Raw genomic sequence first — 23361 nt, forward strand, 5'->3', positions numbered from 1 at the left:
TATGAAAGTGACAAAAATACAATTTTTTTTTTTTTTTGGATTTGTCAACATTGTTATTGTTGATGTTAAAGTAATGTTATTTTTATTTTTCAGGCTTATTATGGATCTATGTCGGCTCCATTTGTAGCTCCATTTTCTAGGCCTTTACCCCCATATACACCTTCAACAACCACTATCCATCCAAATCCATATAAGTCAATGACTCATTACCTATCTTCATTCCATAATGGTATCCCAAATCCATATGCTCCAAATCCCTATGCTTTCACTCCAAACTGCTATGCACCCCCTGCAAACACCTACACTTATACTCCAAGCCCCTATGCTTCTACTCTAAATTGTAATGCTCCTACAACCATTTATTCCCACATATGGGGAAGTCAAGTAAATTAATGACATTTTGAGTTAGAAGTATTTATGGAATATTGTTATTCACATTCCATTTTCTAACATTGTGTAGCCTCCGCATATCCAACCATTTGGGAGTAAAGAAAATTATCTGGGTTAACCTAGCAAGGGAACTTCAAGCAAGATTGAGCACTTTGCAGAAAGTGGGAAGGCGGAGACTTCAAAACCAATACATGAGAGTGAAACTAAGGATGTCGCTGTAACAAAAGAATGTACCTGTACAGACTCAAGCGAGCATCGTATTGAGCAACAAACATATGCTACTTCTGGAAATGGTGGGTCATGCTTTGCTCTCTTTTATTATGTAAATGTTGACTGTTTCATCTTTGTCAACTAAAATAATGAGGTCATTATTGTGTAATGAATCAGAAGAACTAGAAGAGGAGCTTGATGTGGGGGTTGAGGTGGGTATTGATGAGGAGAAAAATGCGAAAAAATTCAAAGTTGAGGTGGTCGACGCCCCGATGTATGGAATGATTTTTAAGGATGAAAATGTTGTCATTGCATACTACAAGCGCTGTGCAAAGCAAGTAAGGTTTGGAGTAATGACACAAAAAACAAAATGGGAGTCGAATGGGACAATGAAATACATTACTATTGGTTGTGCACGCAGTGGAAAGCACAAAAGTAGACAAACTAATGTGTCAAAACCACGTCTAACAACAAAAATAGAATGCAAGGCCAAGATCAATAACTAGTTGGTTAATGGTGAGTGGTCTCTGACAACTATAGAGCTTGCACACAATCATGGACTGTTGAGCCCACAGAAATCTAGATATTTGAGATATCATCGGAATATAGATTCAATCGCCAAGTGAAAGTTGGAAGTTAATGATAGAGTGGGAATAAGGATGAAAAAGAATTTTAGCATTTTAGTTGTTGAAGTCGGTGGCTTTGAGAATCTCGAGTTTACTGAGAAAGACTACAGCAACTTCATTGACAAGGCGAGACACCTTCGCCTAGGGAAAGGAGGTGTCATGGCACTCCTTGATTATTTTGATAGGATGCATGATATGGATAATCACTTTTATGCCTCTATGGACTTTGATGATGAGGAGAGACTGCGGAATGTATTATGGGCTAATGCACGGAGTAGGGCATCATACCTATACTTTGGAGATGTTGTAACCTTTGACACAACTTATTTGACTAATAGATATGAAATGTCATTTGCACCATTTGTTGGGATACATCATCATGGTCAATGTATACTTCTTGATGCTAGATTAATATCCAGTGAAGATACGCAATAATTCGTGTGGTTATTTCAAACATGGTTGAAGTGTATGAATGGTCGAGCTCCAGTTGAAATCATAAATGACCAAGATTGTGCCATGAAGAGCACTATTGCAATTGTTTTTCCAGGAACTAGACATAGATATTGTTTATGATACATTATAAAAAAAGTCTTAGAGAAGCTTGGCTCATATGCAATGTATAAATTCGGCTTGAAATCTAGCATTCCAGGTTGTCTATATGACTCCCAAACATGTGAGGAATTTGAAAAGAGTTGGAATAGACTAATTCATACATACAAACTTGAGGACTATGCATGGTTGAGTGGTTTATACAGTGAGCGCTCATTTTGGGTACCAGTTTTTTTGAAAGATGTGTTCTGGGTTGGGATGAGTACTACACAGAGAAGCGAAAGCATGATCGCATTCTTTGATGGCTTTGTGCATTTAGGTACCACATTGAAAAAGTTCGTAGACCAATTTGACAATGCTCTCAGAAAGAAAGTGTAGGATGAACAAGTCGCTAACTTCGCCTCATGCAACGCCACAATACCATGTCTTTCATTTACTATCATAGAAAAACAATTCCAGAGTGTGTACATGAATACTAAATTCAAAGAGATGCAATCTGAAGTGATGAGAATGATATACTGTAATTGCTCAATTGTGAAAACAAAGAGTGTGATCTTCACGTATGAGGTCTTAGACACTTTGCAGATTGAAAACTTTGTTAAAGATGTCAAATTCACTATTTACCTCAACAATGAAGAGATTGAAGTGAAATGTACATGTGCATCGTTTGAGACTCGAGGAAATTTGTGTAGACATGCATTTGCTTTGTATAGACTTTATAAGAAGGATGCATCCTTACCAACCAAGGACATTTTGAATCACTGAAGAAAATACTTGAAGCACAAATACACTCTCAGTAAGAGTAGTTATGACGACTTATGTGACAATCCCGATGCATGGAGGCATAATACCTCATGAGATTGTTCTGTGAAGTAACGTCAGATTTATCAACAAGTGAGGAGCATTACTTGAACATGGTGGAGCATTTACTTGGGGTAAAAGAGGCTCTAGGTGACTTAAGGCCTTCAATTAACATATTAAGTATGGAGGCTCCTACATCCAAGGGTAAGATTGTACTTAGTTCGAATGTTGTTAGAGGCAAAGGGAGGCCATGAACAGGACTGAGATTTTCAACAATCGAAAAAATCTTAAAAAGAAAACAGTCAAAGAACGACCGAAGTGGGGATAGTAACAAAGTCAAAAGTAGAAGAAAGCTTGAGGTTTGCAAAATTGTTTCTATCATGTTTTGAAAACTTATAGCCTTAGTTTGTGCTAGCATCCATATTGTTTCTTCTCTTTTCCTAGTTTGGTTTGTAAAAATTCTTCCATAGCAAGTGAATCACAACATAGAGCAGCCCATATTGATACTGCAACCCCTACTGATAGAACCAACAAGGTATGATCGTTTGCCAATACTTACATACTTCACTTTATTTGTCGTTAGAGATAGATATTATGACACAATGTTATTTTTAATCCAGGAAGTTTTTACAGCACAGGACAGTCCATAGTGGAGGCACCATTCACAAGTGCAGCATAAATGAGTTAATGATGTCATATAGAGAATGGAACAAGTTAATGTAATGTAATGTAATGAAGTGGTTGGTTTTGTGTAATGTATGAACAAGTTTACAAAGTGATCTCCTGTAATGTATAAATATTTTGTAATGTAATGAATCAGTTTTGATATTTCACAGATTGGATCTCATGTCATAATCTTGTTGTTGCTTCTAAATAATTCCAGTTCAGGGATCACTTAGACATCACTTTCAATTTTCAGGTACTGAATCTGAAACTGCCCATTCAATGCAAAAATTGAAAATGCCCATAGAATATTTCATATAAAAAATTAATGTTTACAACCAACAACTCTCAAGTACAAAATATCCCTATTTCACAACTAAGTTGTAGAAATTGTCTTTACATTTACAATATTATGGCGGAATGTATTTTTGAGAGAGCCCCTATGTTGCCAAAATAGTTGAAAATACATATCAAAATCAATCCCCAATACATGAACATAGAACAAAGCAAGACATGAATGCTTATTCTCCACCCTAAGCCCATCTTCCCTTTTCTAAACTTCACACTCTCTTTTGAAGACTTCATCCTCCCTTTTCTGAAGCTGAACCTCCTTTCTCGAGAGTTCGTCCTCTTTTTTTGAATTTTGTCCAAACGTTCTAGAAGTTCATATTGTAACCTTTCTTTATAATCATCTGTCCATATAAAAAAATTGCAGTCGAAATGCCGCTAACAATAAAAAATATGTTAGTACAAGTAAATGTTAAATACATGGCATAAAATGCTATTGTGGAAACCTTGTTGAGATAGTGGCATTGTTAATGCTTAATTATTTTAATTTCTAAGAGAAATCCATCTTCTGTTCCATAATATACAGAAAAAATCTACAAACATCCAATAGAAGCATTTCAATATGTGTGATCCCATTGCAGTTTATAGTATAAGTTTGAAATGCCCAACAATATCAATCAGCCTTGGGTGGAATATGGTTCCTACCAGTTGTAATTTTGTACACATAATCTCAAATAAGAAGTTTATCCTTTTTTTTATTACTTTGATTACCTTCAAGCATTTATGGTACGTAGTGCCCAAGATATTCAAGGGAAACATTGCTTGGTAGAGAGATCAAATGTCATCTAAAAGACATATTTATATCTGATTAATGTGTCTTTAGATTCTAAGCTATCAGAAAAAGATATATAATGGGGAAGAAAATGGAACTCATGACTGAGGCGGCATGTTTAATAATATAAGAAAAAAATCCCAACATAATCAATCAATCGGCCTTGGTTGGAATATGGTTCCTACCAGTTGTAATTTAGTACACATAAAATCCAGTCTTGGGAGCACGACATAAAAAAATAAATATAGATACATGCAACTACGTACAATGAAAAAAATTTCAAACCCAGATCTATGCAACTACATACAGTGAAGAAGTCATCGTCTTCACCATTGTTGTCATGGTTTGAGGTCGTCGTCATTAAGTGACCTAAGGTGGGTTGTTGTCGAGTGACGTGTTGCACCGTTTTGAATCTCCTCCTCGTCGAGCAAATGGTAGCGGTTTGAGAAGATATTGGTTTGTAGCTTTAAGGGAAATGGAGTTTCTGGGCATCATAAGGTGGTGTTTGAGAGAAAATGGATGGTCTGGGTGAAGTTTCTGGGCTTTATAAGGAACTCATCACCTGTGAGTTTTTAGAAAACCAATTCGTAGGTTGAAGAATGGTGATTTTGTAGAAGGCCTTTTTTAGTCATTTCGTATTGCCAGGGTGGAGGGTGTAGTTGGAGTGTTAAAAAAAAAGGCTGAAAATAGAATTTTTGGGGTAAATATACCAGGCCCAGGCCAAGATGCACCAAGCTCAATCCATGATAAATGTGCCATTTGGAGGCTAGAGGAAGGAAAGAAAAAGCAAAAGCTGAGAAAGGAAAGCAAGTCAAACACGCAATGAGAGGAAGTGACTTAAAGTTGATTTTCTCACCTACCATTGACAATGCCACAATAAAAGGGATCTCAAATATGAGGAAAAAGGACTTCGAGATAACTCTCAAGAGAAGATAGAGGGATCATCTTCAACCTCAAGACGAGAATTTCAGAAAAATTATCTTCTCCAAAAATAGACATCTCCAACCTCCATTGTATAGAGAGAAACGAGAAACCATGAGAAAATGTAAAATACTTCTATTATAATGTATTCGCCCTCCAAAGGACCCGTGGACATTGACCTTGTGCAGAATCACGTAAATCTATGTGTCTACATCTCTATTTATATTTTCAATATTATTTTTCTATTTATTGTTATAGATGTACGTACGAGCATCGTATCAATGCCCCGAACCGCCACCATGGGCTTCAGACTGTTTCATCAAGACCTGGATCATGCCTGTTGACTAGGAATTACTCTTTTTCTCGTTTCGGCTTGTTGTGCGATTTTTTATATTAATAGTTGGCACCGTTGTGGGATCGACTTATTATCTATACTGAAAGGGAGAGAATGATGATTTTCTAGCTTACAGAATCACCTTCGAAAGAGCAGATAAGATTTTCCTAACATTTTCATCTATCATTATTTTTATCACTTTGGATAAAACTGTTGAAGAGAGAGAGAATTCCTCGCCCATAGTGTTTAAAACATTGTGCACTTACTGTGCATAAAGCACATACACCAAACGTGTAATGCCCGGGAAGAAAAGTCCCTTGCCCTAAGTGCACTATATACTTAATTGCACAGTGTATGTAGCACATGCACCCACTATGCATGGTATGCATAAAAGTGCACTGAGATATGGGAAAGAACATTATGCACATAAGTGCACAATGCATCCAAGACGTACCCTTTGTGCATGGCATGCACAATGCCGTATGTAACAGGTGCACAAAACCATGCACCTGGGAAGGTCCTCACCCACTAGTCGTGGGCCTGTCAAAGGTAGGGCTGCAAACGGGCCGGTCCGGCGATGGATCAAAAATTTTCGGTCCATTATTTTTCCGGACCGAACCCCCAAAGGGACCGGACCGAACCGATAGCTCTTTTTTTTTTTTTAATAATTAATAAAAAAATTTATTTAAAATACTAAATTAAACTAAGTGACTTATTAATGTGGATTATGTAACAAACTCAATAAAAAAATATTTTATATGGTCAATGATAATAAATTAGATGAAAATTATATTATTAATTTATATAATTACTATATAATTAACTAATTGATATTATATATTTATTAATTCATAGAATATTAACAAGTGTTAATAGTATATTTAAAATTTTATATTGTTAATAGTGATAGGTTAAATGAAGATATATATAAAATATTGTTAATTTATAGAATATTAACAAGTATTAATAATATATTTAAAAATTTATATTGTTAATTGTACAATTATTATATATAAAATATATATAAAAAATATATTCTTTTTTAATTTTTCATTCGGTCCGGTCCGGTCCGGTCCGAAAAAATTGTGGACCGTGGACCGGACCGAATGATTTCGGTCCTCTAAAATATGGACCGGACCGGACCGGTCTAAGTCTCGGTCCGGTCTGGTCCGGACCGAAACGGTCGGTCCGTTCGGTTCGACCGGACCGTTAATCACCCCTAGTCAAAGGCGACAGTGACCACAACATTGACTGTCAGTGTTTTCTCCCAACCCAATGCACAATTTGTGCAGTGGGAAGAATGTACGGAGCCCCATGGCTGGCAATCGTGAGCTGGCAAGGCCGTTACAGACTACCACCAGAGTTGGAGATTTTTGTCGTTGGCGAGGTGTTTCTCGACCACGATCTCTTCCTAGGCCACGAGCTCCATGACCCTAGCCCCTTCCTCAACCCGTTTTGGCTTACCTCATCGTCACTTAGGCAGGCGCCCATCCCAACACTCTGGCAGGCAACCTCTTTGCCACATAATTTCTTCTCCACCCTCAAGGATAAAGCTCCTCGCCATCTTCACAGATGAGGCTCCTCGCCACCCTCATGAGTACCCTAGCCACCTACACATTGCATGAGGCATGCAGCGTGCCCCACATTGCTCAGCACGGTCTGTGCCTCGACCATAGGGAGTTACATAAGTTCCTTGGCCAACACAGGTCCTTTGGAAACACGAGTTCCTCAATCACGAAGCCTCGCCTGATAGAGAAGCTTTGCCCAACAGTTTGAGTTGCTTGGCCACGAAGCCTTGCACGACAGCTTCCTCAGCCACAGTCAGTTCGTCAGCCATGGAGTCCTTGGCTATAGTCAGTTCCTAGGCCAACATAGCTTCCTTGGGCACACAGCTTCCTCGGCCACCACAAGTTGCTTGGCCACACGAATCACTCGCCAACATAGGTTTCCTAGCCACAGTTGAACTCCTTGGCCTCAAAGTTCCTAAGCCACGGTCAATTATTCGCCAAGGTAGTCCTCAACCGTGGAGACCTTTGCTCGGCCACAACAAGATCAAGGGGTGGTCGTTGGTCAAGCAACTTATTTGATAATAGTAAATGAACATTACAAACAGGGTGATTTGGTGTATGCCTTTGATATTCTTGAAGCAAATGGATGAGAGGGGACTAAGACATAGCATTTCCATATATTGTTGCATGTCTAAGTAGACACAAAAGAATATTCGAAGCAGAAGAAATGTTTAAAAGGATGCCTATGATCATTTTGAAACAATGCAAATATAGGGTGTGTATCTTAATCAAGATTCTAATACCATTCTCATTGATGGACATATCTGGTGATATTAATAGTGCAATAGGATTGTTCAACAAGGAAGTCTACCTGAAAACATGCTTAAGGGAGGAGAAGTCAATTTAGCCTATCTGGAAACATGCATAAGGGAGGAGAAGTCAATTTAGCCTTGCTTTGATAAAGAAGTTTCCTAGTACATGGAAGAATATAGTTTCTGATTGAGTTCTAACATATTCAAAGGAATGGCTAAAATTTATGTACTTCCTTCTAGTTACAAAGCCCCTGTCGGGCACTACTTGGGCATCTTAGTCCATTTTTATCAGAGCAGACTGTTCGGTATCATGGGCATCCAGGATCTTTATCATTGCCAATGCATGGCCGCCCGTGGGCTTCACCGGTGCACCTCAAGCCTACGCCACACTCTAGCGAAATGATTCAGGTTTGCAGACCTCAAACTTATAAGAATGATGCTACTCATCATCTCATACCATACATTTTACTTCTTAAATTTTTTATTTTTATTTATTTTATTCTTGTTAAACTACTTGAGTTGTTTTACTCATCAACAATACATCATATATTTGTTATGGAAAAAAGGAAAAAAGATTAAAAGAAGTGTGGTGTGTGGTGTATGGAGATGATAAGTAGATTTATTCAACATATAATTTGGATTATCTACACTGACCCATTCAATTTTTGTGGAAATCCCTTAGCGCAGTCGAGCTCTATCTCCCGTTACAGCAACGCGATCAAGCTGTCTCCCATCACAGCAGCGCGGTTGAGCTCTATCTTTGGTCATAGCGGCATGGTCGAACTCCATCTTCTGTCGCATTAACGCGATTGAGCTCTGTCTCCCACAACAGTAGCACAATCGAACATCTCCTTCGACAAAAGTCGAGTCACTAGATTCGCCGAGAAATGGGCATGACAGCCCCTTGACTGTTCGACTCTTGCACAAACAAAAGCCGAGTAACTGGATTTGCTGCAAAATGGGCGTGACAGTCCATTCACTGCTCGACCCTCAAGAAAACAAAATATGGGTCACTGGATTTGCCATGGAACGAGTGTGACAATTCCTTGACTGCTCGACACTCATGCAAACAAAAAGCAAGCTCCGCGCTCGCACCTGGAAAGCAAAGCAACACAACATCTTCTCCAGCAAATGCCAAGTGTTTACACTTATGCCATAATCACTACTAGCATGTTACCTTTGGGAAGGAGTCATAGGGCTCGACAATTGCTTGAGATGGACCTAAGGGGTCGACGGGCTTCTTGATCACTTGGCACGAGTTACTATAAACAAACTCTAACTTCAACACCAAAATGGAAACATCAAACAACAATTCACATCAAGGGAAAAAAATCCACTAACGCCATAGAAAACAAAAATGGTATGAAGAATATAAATTCTTTGCTAACAATAAATAGTCTCATGCAACCTATCGGATAAACATTCATACAAACAAACTCCAACCCAAGTTCAATGCTCGCAACTAGCACGGTTGAGCACATCTCTTGCTACCTCTCAAAGTCGAGTCCCTTGACTCACTGCAAACAACAACGATGACAATCTTGATTACTTCGATACTTGCGCACAAAGTTGAGCCCTTTAACTATCCGGCCCTTAAACTCAAAGCTAAGCCAAGCTTTGCGCTCGCAACTAGTGTGATCGAGCACATCTCCTACATACCTCTCCAAGCCGAGCTCCCCCATCGTAACTAGCATGATTGAGTACATCTCTTGCTTATCTCTCCAAGCCGAGCTCCACGCTCGCACCTAGCGCGGTTGAATACATCTCCCACCTATCTTTCCAAGCCGAGCTCCACGCTTGCACCTATCGTGATTGAGTACATATCCCGCTTGCCTCTCCAAGCTGAGCTCTATACTTGGGAAGCTTCATTGCTTTGCACAAACAAATAGAAAACCATGGACTAATTCCTAGAATTTATCTTTTCTACATTTTTCCATTGACTATTTCTATCGCAGTTAACTTGAAGATTATCAAGGCCTTCAATCAACCTTAAAAATTACGGGCATCTGTTGGGGGTAAATATACCAGGCTCAAACCAAGACGCACCAAGTCCAATCCATGATAAATGTGCCATCAGGAGGCTAGAGGAAAATAGAGAAAAAATAGAAAAAGTAAAAGTTGAGGAAGGAAAGCAAATTAGACACGTTAGGGGAGGAAATGACATAAAGGTGATTTTCTCACCTACCACTAATAGAGCCACAATAAAATGGATTTGAGATCTGAAGGAAAGGGACTTCAGGGCGACTCTCAAGAGAAGATAGAGATAATCTTGAACCTCACGATGAGAGCTCTAGAAAGATTATATTCTCCAGGAAAAGAGGTATTCAGTCTTCATTTTACAAATAGAAATGAGAAAGTATAAATTACTCATATTATAGTGAATTTACTCTCCAAACGACCCATGGATATAGGTCATACGTCAAATCATGTAAATTCGTGTGTTTCAATTTATTTTCATTTTCAGTTTTATTTTTCTATTTATCGATATGGATGTACGTATGGGCACTGTATCAACGCTCTAAACCACCACCATAGCCTTTAAATTGCTTCATTGAGACCTAGATCATGCCTGTAGATCAGGAATGACTCTTTCTTCTGTTCCGACCTGTTGTACAATTTATGACATTAACAGCATAGGTTCTTGACAAGAAGTTTCTTGTAAGTGCATATTGGATAATTCAAGATGAAGTTCTCCTAGTCCGATGATTACTAGAAATTATTTGCACTAAAAAAGACTTGAACCTTAGACCTAAAAAGAGCATACTATCAAAACCAATGTGGTTACCACTTGAACCAACCTCTAAGATTTATAATTTTATATTTACGAAGAGCTGATTTGGTAAACGAATTGAGCTCCTCCGTATATTTCACAACTAAAAATCTCCTTTGCCCTACAATTTTTTTTCCTCTATTTTTACTGCTCAAAATATTTCATACATAGCTAAGATTTCGTATTTTTGCCCTACTAAAAAATTAATTTTTTTTTTCTTTTGTTAAATTTGGAAAAAAGTCTTAGCATCGGCCACTGTGCATCATGAGGCCCTCTTAGTCTCCCCCAACCCCCAGCAAAGCCCTTAAAGCCTGCTTTCTCCCCCACCTCCTGATCGACTACAGGTTTGGATGGCGTTGCGATAACAGTGGTTTCTTTTTCTCTGCGATTTCAACGCCGGGGAGCATTTTTCCCAAACTTCTCACATACTCTCTGTTATTACTCACTCACTCAAATTCTCACCACTCATGCACACACACTTCAATTTCGTTCATATAAAAATAGATCTAAAATTTTTAGGGTTTGTAGTCGATCTAAAATTTAAAATTTTGTCCCAAATTATTGAAAGTGGATCTCAGAATTTAAGGTTTGTAGGCAATTTGAACTTTGTAATTTGGCCCTATGGAGTATGTACCACCATTTCTGTCATATGGAGTATTCTTTGCAGTGGGGAAATCGTGGTTATTGAGGCATGTTAACTAGTTTATCCATTTAGATTGTCAAGAAAAATTATGAATTTGAAATTTAAAGATCAAGAAGTTGCTACATAAACAAAGAAACTGCCATTGGCCTTTTTCTTTCATTTTCTTATTTTATCTTTGCTTTATCTTTGTTTGGAGCTAAGAACATCATTCAAATTCCGTAAATTAAGTTATGATTGTGAATTGACCTCTATCATTTCTGGGAATATGTTTTTTAAAAAATATTTTTAGTAAAAATCCTAAGCTTGTGATTTTATTATAAATCTGGTAAATTGATTGTTCCAATGTAAACCAATTGTTATTTTGCCCATGGTATCTGATGTCTAGACTTTATACTTGGTTGTCTGTTAATGTGGCTTAGTGGGCCACTATGTCACATTTTTTTGTGAACTGACTACTCAACTCCTACTTTTAAAGGATTTTTGTGTTTGAAGAGATTGACTATCTAAACAATCTTTACCAAGTTTTTGTTGCCTTTAATGCAATTGAAAGTCTTATTTCGAGTTGCCCTCTTCTTGAGAGTTTATCACTCTCTTACTCGAAAATTTAATTCTAAATATTTATGCTCCAAATCTTAGTTGGTTTTATACATTTTCTCATCAATAATATTACTGGGATGTAACACACAGATAAAGGAGTACTTTGTAATTTCGTAACTCAGTGCATGTCAAAAACTGAGTAGGAAGGAAGATGATTGCTGGAGAAGCGAGGATGTGTGAATTTTTCATTTGGGTGGATATACTTCACTTGCTAGAAGAGAACATTCATACAAAAGAGAATAAAGTCAACAAAATGTGGGATGATGTATTATTGCGCGAACATGAAGTTCGTAAAAAGGAAGATAAAGTACAAGAGAAAGAGACAACTCTACGAAATGAAAAAAAAAAATTATTGTGTTTGTATTGGGTTATCACATTTATAATAGTTTTTGCTTGGTTTGGATAAATTGTATGTAAATAGCATGTTGTATGGAACTCTCCCTATGTTTTGGTACTCCCCTTATGTTTTGGTACTCCTATGTTTTGGTTATGATGTACAAAAGGGGTATACGTAGGTTCATTAAATTTTCTTTTGTAATGAAAAGTTATGTAATGAAAATAGCTTGTACACATCTCATGAATAAAACAAAAATTATAGAGCTCAGAAAGCTTGTACACATCTCATGAATGAAAACTATATATCAGGTACTGGAAAAACTTAAAAAGTCTTGTGCCAGTTGATCGACAACTTCTAACTAAAATTTTCGTCTACATCTTTAGTATAAGGCCACAAACATGCTATGTGTTTCACCATTGCTTTTTAGTCACGATGCGAAAGGTTAAAATTGATACAAAAAAGCATTGCATTGATAATGTCACCATTATACAATATTACTATTACGTGAAATCATTTCTATTTCAGCAAATCAATGATGATAATGCCTCACTAGCCAGAGGGGAGATCCAGCTTTTCACTGTAGGATATGCTTTCCCCCAGCTTCTGCTTCTTTCCGCCTGAGCTCTCCTCATCCTCCAAAGACTTGTCTTATTTGACTAACCCACTCCTTTGGAAGACTTCTCAGTTGTTTCCACCAAGTATTCTCACTAGCCAGTCGGACAACCAATGAGGGCCACAAGCTAATTTCATTTTCCCATGCATCTTCTCCTTGGCCAATTTAGCTTCCTACACTTTTTTTTTTTTTTTTTTATAAATGAAAGCAAGCTGCAGTTATTATGTATTCCTATAAGCATATAATCTATGGCATAAAGCAATAAATCTAAGCTTAGAAACCACATAAATGTCCACCAAATGAACATGGATTAAAAACTCATTTCAAAGAGAACAGTGAATATATCTAGCCCGAGGCTGTAATAGACGACTGGCAGCCCAAAAGGTCGAAAGCATTCAATATTGGGTTAAATGTTTACCAAAAGGTCAAACGAAAATCTGAAAAATGGCAGAAACAAACAAGGAGGACTTACAAATAAACATCTCTTGTCAATGCTCAATTTTGTCATCACAAAGCTAAAAAAATATCTCCTTAAACCCATCCCGCATGACTAATAGCACAATAATCAAAATGCAAAATGAACTTTACTCTAGAGGAGATTCAAAACTTACCAGCATGCAAAAGTAAGCTCTTGAATTTGCAACCTCACATGAAACTGAGCAACTATATACCTTCCTCCAGTTGGACTGGCGAAAAATGTCATATATATTAGGAGTAACCTCATGCAGAGGAAAGTGACCATAAGGAAGATGTATATATAGATAGAGCTAATCCAGAGAGAGAGAGAACCTAAAAACAAACATAGGTCTTCTCGAAACCAAACATTATAGCTTAAAACCTTCAATGCACTAGATATTGTGCTTGAACCTGAGTCGTCACACAATTTTAGTCACGTGAAACTAAAAACACCAAATATTCCATTGTATAAACATTAAAACCAAAATACGAAAGAGAAAAGTCCATCACAATTAATCTAAAGTCCAAGTCATGGAAAACTAATCGTGCATTGGAAACCAACTATATCCAAAAAATAATTTCTGAGGTCCAATATGCTTTCTGATTGCTCTGTGTAGACAACCATTAACAATTCCCATAATTACCAATCAAGACATTGCCACAAAAGGGACAAAGCATGGCTTGGTAAAGAATCAATCATCTTGTAGAAAGGGAAAAAAAACAAAAAAGAAAGAGAAACTGCCATTAGACCACCCGCAATCGTTTACGGTGTCCAGCAATATATAATCCCAAAAAAAAACCTACCCTAATAAAAATTGTAGACCCTACATGGCACATTTACGATAATAACAAGGAAAACTAAGCAAACTAATATCCAAAAATGCAAAAATCCAAACTTGATCAAAACTCAAAGCTAACCCAACACAGCCAGCGCCTTACTCGAAGCCTTAGCTCCTCTAAACCCACCTAATTCAACGCAATCTTCGTCATCCACAACTAGGCCCCGCAGCTTCCTCTTACAACACTGCAATGGCAAGAAAACAGAGCCCACCCCAGTCTCATCATCATCAAGATCGATATCGTTCAAATCCTCGAATCTCGACACAGAGGCCCTCATGCCGCAGACCTCGCAGTTCGTGTTCCTGTATGGGTTCAAGAAAGTGCAGGCCTTGCACGCCCATTTTGGAGCTGAAGGAGAAGAAGATGGAGAAGTAGAAAAAGAAGAAGAAGAAGAAGTTAAGCATACTTGGCAGGTGGAATTTTGAAAAGGTAGGTTGATGAAGGTGCATTTTTTCCAGGTCGAAGAAGCCATTGAAAATGAAAGAAGATGAGAGGGCTTTCTAGGGTGTATTCTGCTACTGTGACTATGGAAATGAGTTGAAAAAACTATACCCTTTATAAGCTCACGAGGAGTGGCAGGCGGAGGAGCGTAGCGAGGTGGGATTGAGCAGAGAGACGCTGTCACGGGATGGCGCTGGAAAAAGAAAGCCAACACTGGTCCTGGCGAGGGAGGAGGGTGGGCGCGGGATGTGAATCAAAATTCGAATGCCTTTAGAGATTAACATTGAATTATGCAAATGCAAATATAAAATTTGCATAATATGATATGATTTTGCATTTGGCTATTCCACTTAAAATTTATTTTCACATTGGATTATCCATATATTAGTCAAAATAATAATAAAATATTATAAATTTAATAATATTTTTTCATTTTTTTTTGTTCTATTATTTTTTTAAAAATAAGAGCTATATGAAAATATTAATATTATACAATATGAGATTTGGATAAAGATGTGGATAGGTCTTGGAGTACAGTAAATACATTCTAAATATTTCATACGATATTATTGAAAAAAACACGTCTATTACAAAAAAAAAAACAATGGGACGAGCACAAGGTATAAATATAAAACATTAAAAAAACCCTGCTCAATTGCAGCACAAGTTAGAACCGTAGATCTTTATTTCTGTTTTTTGGATGGTTGGTAGAACTAGTACTTGCCAGCAAATGAATGGGACCAGAACGCACATGGGTGTTGACCATTTTCTCGACTAAAATGCAATTCAGTAGGGGGAAGAGAGAGAGCGATCAGACCGAAAAAATAATTGTTTAATAGATTTGGCTAAGCTACAGTGAAGGTCAAATATAACCACAAGAGATGATTTATTGTAGCTAAAAGTCATTTTAGTTTATATTTGCATAATTCAATGCAGGCCATTTTTATCTTCTATTAACTAAATTTTCCATTTTATTTGCATTTGCATAATTCAATGCCAATGCTCTTAGAGCATTGGTAGTGGTTTATGCATCTTCATATGTAAAATTATCCTTTTTGAAGAATGATTTTGCATATGAAGAACTTGTCCCACATTGGATTATGCATCTTAAAATCAAATAATAATAAAATATTTATTATTTTATAATTTTTTTTTATAATTTTTTTTCCTATAAATCTAGTTTGTGCATTTAGATGGTATGGTCTAATAAATTCAAGTCAAATTACACTATGTGAAGGCAAAAAAACTCAATATACCATCCAGCTCAAATAAATCCAACTCCAAGTCCAATAAATTTCATACAAATTCAGAACTTAATATAATGTAATTCCATACAAATTCAACTGTCCAAATAAATTACATACAAATTCAACTGCCCCAAAATAAATTCCATACACATTCAACTTCCAACCAAAAGAAATTTCATACACATTTATCCTTAAACCTCATATATCAAAATCAACTTAATAGAAAATCCACAAAGTTGATTTTAATACAATTTGAACTACTTCAAGTTGGACTTGGCAGCTCCATATGTCAACCAACAGCTCCACAGCAACAGCTCCACAACAGCCCAGCTCCTTCCCACAGCAGCTCCACAAAAGAATGATGCAATTTGGTGCAACCACAGTACAAAAATTACCCAAAATATGTCACCACAATCAAAACAATTACAAAATATCATCGTCAAAACATACTACTATGTATGAGATATAGCCTTATTCCTTTGTTCCTCAATGATCTCCATTTGAAGATTATGGAAATATTCTTGCTGCAAACCTTTCATGGAATCAATATCCAAGTTCATAATTTCCATATCAGTTTTTCTCTTTTTAAGAGCTACCAAGTCAGATCTCTCTCTTTCAGTCTTAATTTCCAACTCAAGTTTTCTCTTCTTAAGAAGTAGTAACTCAGATCTTTCATTCTCATACTTCAATTGCGATTCTCTTCTCTCCATCATAGAAGTCCTCCTATCATCTTTCATTTGGTTTAAGGCCTCATTAATTACTATATTTTGTCTTTCGTTACACTTTCTTTCTTTTTCTCTTACTTTTTCAACCTTCTTGCCCATAGGTCTCTCACAATCGACGAACACATTTTCCATGTATTTCCCTAAAGGTATTGAGTTTGGAGTAATACCTGAACTTGTCCCATTTCTTTTTCTTTTTATGAGGTCCATGTGTGTTTGCCATTTCTGTTGGTGCCTCAATAAATTCCAACAATGATCCATGTTAAAGTTAAGTTTTTGGTTCTCTTTGTACAATATTTTTGCCTTATCAATCTACAAAATAGTAGAACAAAATACAACTAAAAACATTGCAAATACGTAATAATTATAACTACAAAACATAAGAAAAAATATTATACCTTGTCTTACTCGGTTGCACCGCTTGGATGCATTCCTTCAACTTGGGCTAAGCTACCACATAATTTATTGACGCATTTTTGAATGATTGACCACCGATTGGTCAAGGAGAGTATAGACCGGTCTTGACAATTAGGTTTTTTAAATGTGTGGTAGTAGTCATAAGTTCTACTCCACATTTGTGTAGATGATTGATCAGTTCCCCGTATGGAGTCCATACTAATGTTAAGCCAAGCTGAAACGATAGAATATATTCCTCTATAGTAAATGACACACCCCGCTGGGATTTTTATTTCCTTTTTTCTCGTTGGGGTTGTGTTGCTTGGACATCAACACTTGCACTGCCCATAGGGGGGTTGTTAATATGATCTTCACCTCTTTCCAACAGCGTGATGAAGAAGGGATCCTCATCAATTAAACAGTTTATCCTTCAACAAAATATTGAAGGATAAAATGTTACTAAAACTATCTCAATAGACGAAGTATATATGCAACATGGAAAAAACAAAATACATGGAAAAAACTATATATGTATGCAGTGCACATGGGAAAAAAAAATCTGTCTAAAGGCATACATACCTGCTGACTTAATGGTTTGATAAATATACAATCCAAATCAAGAAAAATGGCAGAGACATAGGCACTGTTTTAAGCAAAATCAATCTTTTAAGCAAAACCACAAGTCTACAAGTGAATATGTATTTCAAACCCACAAGTCTACAAGCAAAACCACATGTCTACAACCAAAATAATGCATTTCAATTTTTGAGATTTTGAAAATAAACCCAGTATAATGCATTTCTATTGAAAATGAGACAGATTACCAACCACATGTCTACAACCAAAATAATGCATTTCTATTGAAAATGAGACAGATTTTCATGAGCTAACTTAATCTTTGGGCAGATACAAGATAAAAAAGAGACCAAACTATTCACGAGCTTGAGATTACCAAACTGAGATTAAAAAAGAGACCTAAGATTAAAAAGACAGATTACCAAACTGTCATGTTGAATCTGTCAATAATTAGAGAATGACACGAGTACCGTGTTGAATCTGTCATGTTTGAACTCAACCTCGTATTATACAGAGTAGTTTTCTTCATTTTGGCAATAAAATGGTAGAGAACATAAGCAAATCATACCAGTGTATGGGAAATCACAGCATATATAACACTTGCAAACATAAGCAAATCATACTAATCTCGGTTGAATATAAGGAAAAATCACACAAAAAACCCCAAAAAAAATTCTAATCAGGGGAAATCACACATTCCATGAGGGGAAATCACACAAAAAAATTTGTGAAATCAAAACAAGTGGCTTGCACGAAATTATCTTTTCTAGGGTTTCCAAACAGCCGAACGAAATCGGGTATTGGGTGAGATAAGAGGTCGTCGTTGATGAAGGAACAGTCCCGTGGTGCACTTGAGCTGAGTTTTGGGCAATAGTGTAGCAGAGCAGAGAGATGAGAGAGGAAGGGGGAAGACAATGCAGCAGAAATGGGTTTGTCGAAGAGAAGAGAGCAAGAGAGAGCAAGAGAGAGAATATTCTTTGGTAAATCTAGCTTGTCGAAGAGAAGAGAGCAGAGAGAGCAAGAGAGAAGAAGGAATCATACCAATTGTAGAGGGGAATGGGTCTGTCGAAGAGAAGAGAGCGAGAAAGCGAGAGAGATGATGGAGGGTGACTTTTCGTGCGAGAGAGATGAGCCATTCGGATAGAGAGAGAAAAAACATTATTTTTAATGTTTGAAGACTAAAACATTGCTTCTTCAAATTTGAAAAAGCACTGTTTATAATTATAGATAAAAATGAAGATGGATACACCAATGTGGACGATTTTATAGATATATTCTTCAAATTTAATAATGAAGATGAAGATAGAAAAGTCACTGCCAGTGCTCTTAGAAATGTAAAACCCATGATGCAAAACGTGCGTTTTACATGAAAAAAAAAAATTAAAGCCACGTATGGTGCGCAACAGATGATGAGCTACAGTTTTACTCATTATGGAAGGGGAATTGGATGCTCTTTGACGTTGACCGCCTATCTACAGTCACAAATAAATATCCGAAGGTCTGGAATGTATCGTTTATTCCAGATTGGTGAGTCGCGAAACACCGAACCACTCACTCACTATCGGCCTCTCTTTAAATCCTCGACCCCGTCAGAACCCTAGTACTCCCTATCATCTCGCGCCTCTCAAATCTCTCAGCTCCATCGCCGCAGTGGTATGCTTTTTTTGTTCTTACTCTTGACATGTGTTTCCAATTCTATACGCATGTGCATGTCTATCGTTCGTATTTCTCCTTCGTGATTTTCTTTCGTCTCTGTATCGAAGCAGTAGTTTGAATTGAAGGCTGGATTTATTTTATATCTGGAGTTCCAGAGGAATTCTGTCTTGGGCTCAATGTGTTCAACTTTGGATTGAAGATCTGGGGTTTTCTAATGAAACTAGGGTTCCCGAAAAAAAAAAGGTTTATACGAAAATCGTCACTATGTGGAAATTCTGTGTTGGGATTTAGGAAATTTCACGATTCATACTCGATTAAATACCTAAGTTCTGAAAGTATCGAAGAAATTTTAATGGGGCAAAAGAAAGCTTGAATCTTCGCTTTTAGTATGCTTACGCAAGGGAAGTTTTGTGGATTTTGATGCTGTAGTTTGGTCCCTGAAGTATTTGTGGCGTCATACAACGGTTTCAATGAATCATAATAACACCAAGAAGAATGTTGGGGCGCCAATCCCTTTTGGTAATCCTGGGACGGTTCCACAGTTTATGCCCATGAACCAGAACCACCAAACCCATCTTCTATCTCAGTGTCACAACCTCAAACAAAAAGTGGGTCTCACTTCCCAGGCCACTTCCAGCTGTCTGAGCCTCAAACTCAGGCGCTTGGGCTTGCGCTGGCTCTGGCTCTGGCTCTGGCTCTGGCTCTGGCTCTGGCTCTGGCTCAGGCTCAGGCTCAGGCTCAGGCTCAGGCTCAGGCTCAGGCTCAGGCTCAGGCTCATGCCCAGGCACAAGCTCAGGCTGCCCATGTCCAATTCCAAGCTCAGTTACAAGCTCAAGCCCAGTCAGTTCCCCAGTTACATCCTGGAAATACTAGTAATGTAGGTGTCCCCTCACCTTCTGTTTTGACGGTTGGTTCTACATTATAAAGTTTTAAATGGTAGGTAAATTTTTCATGGCTGAGGGTAACCGAGAATGAAGCCGGTAAAAAGAAAATATTCTGTCTTGAGTCTGATACATACCGCTGTTATTTTTGCCGAACTGCCCAAGTTGGGACGCATAAAGATTTCCATTGCTTAATTTGGCTCTTAAAACTTTCATTTTCATCATTTTTGTTGCGTTGTGAAAACATGCTTCTCTCTATTTTTCTTGTTTTTTTACAAGTAATGCAAACTTAAATGAGACAAAACAGGGGGTGAACTCCAATATACAGGTAGTATTCAAGAGATCCACCAAACTAGCAAAACGGGAAAGTGCTTAAAATTGAATTTTGCTTAGATTTATGTTTGGATATGGGAGACTATAGATAGTTTGCAGGAGGTCCAGTTTATTTGTTTGTTGTTGTTGTTCATCGAAGAAGTACTTATCCGTCTTTTGCACTTCCTATTTGCTTGTAGAAGCAACCTGCACACTTAGCTAGAATGGCAGTCACATTCTATGATGTCAACTCACCCTCTGGCCTGAAGAAACTTGATGATTACCTCCTTACTCGTAGTTACATTACAGGGTAAGTCTTGCGACATTTGTCATTTATACTCCTTTTTTCATGTAAGCATTGTTTTGCTATTCTTCCTAGACTTGCTTTGGGAGTATGTGAGAAGAACACGAGAAGACACTAGCATTCATGATAGTGATTTCGATTCAAGTTTTTTCTATGGTATGTAAATTGCTTCTCGCTCTTTTCAGCTATCAAGCTTCCAAGGACGATCTTACTGTATATGGAGCTATTTTCAAGGCTCCATCAGCTGAATATGTTAACTTGTCTCGGTGGTTCAATCATATTGATGCACTCTTGAGGATCTCGTACGTCCCAGCTATTAGTTTTATTGTTATTGTGATATCAATCTTTATCTTGTGAGCTTGTGTTGGAGATGTTGTTTGATATATGTCTATACTTTTTTTCCTTGTGTTCTCCATGGCTTCTTTTGGTCTAATTATGTGTTCATGTTGCTTCTAGTGGTGTTTCTGGAAAAGGATGTGGTGTCACTGTTGAGGGATCTGCTCCCATCACAGAGGAGGCAATTGCAACCCCTCCAGTTGCTGACACTAAGGCAAGTACCTTCAAAATTATTTTTGGTGTTAATCTACACATTTCCCTGTTTATGTATTCATATGCCTTTTTCACTCACTCCACTTTTGGTCTATTTGGGTTGCACCATTGACCTTGCTTCTGGATGCTTTTGCTGAAGTTAATTTGGCTGTCCTTTTATTTTCAGGTTTAGAGATTTCTTTAAAATAGTTTAATCTAAGAGTCGATCAAATATGATGTTATTAGGCCTCAGCTGCAGAAGAAGATGATGATGATGATGTAGACCTTTTTGGCGAGGAGACTGAAGAGGAGAAGAAGGCTGCAGAAGAACGTGCTTCTGCCATCAAGGCATCTGGCAAAAAGAAAGAGTGTCAGTTTTGTGGCTTATTTTTTGCGACCTAGCATGCTTTTGGAATACATTTTAGTGTGTTCCTTGTTATCATGCTGGCATTAATAATCTATTTTATTTTTTGCCCAAATAATCAGCTGGCAAGTCCTCGGTCCTTTTGGATGTGAAGCCATGGGATGATGAAACTGACATGAAAAAACTTGAGGAAGCAGTAAGAAGTGTTCAGATGGAAGGGCTGTTTTGGGGAGCATGTATGTTCTTTGTCCTGATTCTTCATGTTTTTAGTTTTGGGCTTTAGAAAGAAATCAAACCAAGGTTTTGTCTTGCTCCAATTTCTCATGGAAAACTGTTCTCATCTGGATTGGTCATCAAAGTTTAGCTGAGGGTTGATATTTCTATTAGTTACACCATTTTTTGTGTTATTTTTTGGCAATTTCTTTCCCTTTTATCTGGTGTGTGATTTCTCTGATATCTGACGTGGAGCAAAGTATCATACGCTATTCTGACATCAACTCAATGATTGTCACAGCTAAACTGGTCCCGGTTGGGTATGGTATCAAGAAATTGCAGATAATGCTTACCATTGTGGATGACTTGGTATCTGTTGATAGTCTCATTGAGGAACAGCTTACAGAAGAACCAATTAATGAGTTTGTCCAGAGTTGTGATATTGTGGCCTTCAACAAAATATGTAAGTGTAGTTTGAAATCTCTTTCTTGTCTAGTGATCAATCTATATCATTGTATGATTGGCTGATTCAGGTCTCAGAATGCTTGTGGCATAATTAAAAGCGCCTAAGGCCGAGCGCTTCCCTCTTGAGGAAGGGGTGGCGTGGTATTCCACGGGAGAGGTTTCTATTAGAAAATCGTGGCGCACTATAGTGCGATAGGCGCACATTAATAATTTTAAGGGCTGCCATGGCCGCTCAGCTGCTCAAGTTTCCTGCGGCCTGAGTGATGGGATTGCCCTACATTTATTTATTTTTGTACTTATCATTTATCAAGTAGGATCTTTGTGGTATAATTTGCAAATTTTCTTGATGTTAATATAGTTTCATGTCATGTCTAATTGTTGTTGCAGAATTGGAGGGTTTGCCTCGCGTGTCAGCTGGATAGATTGCAGTGGTGGAGAGATTGAAGACCTTTATTTATGTCTATTTATTCTTCCTATATTTGATGCAGAACAAATTAATATCCCAAGTTTTGTTTGCAGGACTTGTGGTCTGTTACTTTGCTTTGTGCTTTTGGCATGGAAATAATATGACTTTACCATATCTATGTTTCTTTCCGAATATGTGGCCACATATATGTTGAACTAGACCGTCGTCTATCTCAACTACAACCTAAAACGCAAAGTGGGTCTCACTTTTCAAACCACTTCCAGACTCTGAGCCACAAAATATTCTCAACAGTCCTTTTTTTTCAAATTTTTATTTTTATTATATGTATTATTATCATGTATGGATAACAAGATTACGAGAAATGGATCAAACGAGAACTTTGGGTCCATTAGGCGGTTTGTGTGCGCTTTTCTTAAGAAAAGTTTACCAAAAAATTATTTCTCTACATGCTAGGTATTAATATGATAAAAATTATGAAATTTAAAATTTAAAATTTGAATTTTAAAAGAAAACTAACAAAATAAATTTTATTGTAAGTATATGTATTATTATCTTTTCAATAATGTTGTTCAATGTAGTCCACTTTGCGTGATTGGTTGGAAAGAAATTAATACTTAAGATGTCTGGATAAGTTGAGAT

At 37.3% G+C, this 23361-nt stretch overlaps 2 protein-coding genes across 3 annotated transcripts; both read left to right on the plus strand.

The window, feature by feature from the left end:
- The first annotated feature begins 749 nt into the window (after positions 1 to 749).
- LOC118349429 (protein FAR-RED IMPAIRED RESPONSE 1-like) lies at positions 750 to 1661 on the plus strand. Its single transcript, XM_035693850.1, has 2 exons — positions 750 to 943; positions 1247 to 1661. Exons 1-2 carry the CDS (start codon positions 750 to 752, stop codon positions 1659 to 1661), a joined length of 609 nt encoding a protein of 202 aa, XP_035549743.1.
- A 17430-nt stretch (positions 1662 to 19091) lies between these two features.
- LOC108994356 (elongation factor 1-delta-like) lies at positions 19092 to 22893 on the plus strand. 2 transcript variants are annotated; one of them, XM_018969513.2, is made up of 8 exons: positions 19092 to 19225; positions 20622 to 20731; positions 20911 to 21027; positions 21182 to 21275; positions 21500 to 21623; positions 21740 to 21853; positions 22132 to 22293; positions 22683 to 22893. In XM_018969513.2, coding segments are annotated over exons 2-8 (699 nt in total). In that variant the 5' UTR covers positions 19092 to 19225; positions 20622 to 20645; the 3' UTR covers positions 22685 to 22893. The 2 variants fall into 2 exon arrangements, with proteins under 2 accessions (XP_018825058.1, XP_018825059.1); XM_018969514.2 differs by having other exon boundaries at positions 19108 to 19225; positions 20625 to 20731.
- Positions 22894 to 23361: the final 468 nt, after the last annotated feature.

Source organism: Juglans regia, chromosome 9 (genome assembly GCF_001411555.2).
Source record: "Juglans regia cultivar Chandler chromosome 9, Walnut 2.0, whole genome shotgun sequence".
NCBI lineage: Eukaryota > Viridiplantae > Streptophyta > Magnoliopsida > Fagales > Juglandaceae > Juglans > Juglans regia.

Bases quoted from the DNA above. Each gene is read 5' to 3' on its own strand.
- LOC118349429 (XM_035693850.1), top strand. From the start codon at position 750: ATGAGGTCATTATTGTGTAATGAATCAGAAGAACTAGAAGAGGAGCTT. The intron at 944-1,246 runs GTTTGGAGTAAT...AGTTAATGATAG, and splicing joins CGCTGTGCAAAGCAAGTAAG to AGTGGGAATAAGGATGAAAA.
- LOC108994356 (XM_018969513.2), top strand. From the start codon at position 20,646: ATGGCAGTCACATTCTATGATGTCAACTCACCCTCTGGCCTGAAGAAA. The intron at 20,732-20,910 runs GTAAGTCTTGCG...CGCTCTTTTCAG, and splicing joins ACTCGTAGTTACATTACAGG to CTATCAAGCTTCCAAGGACG. The intron at 21,624-21,739 runs GTCAGTTTTGTG...CCAAATAATCAG, and splicing joins ATCTGGCAAAAAGAAAGAGT to CTGGCAAGTCCTCGGTCCTT.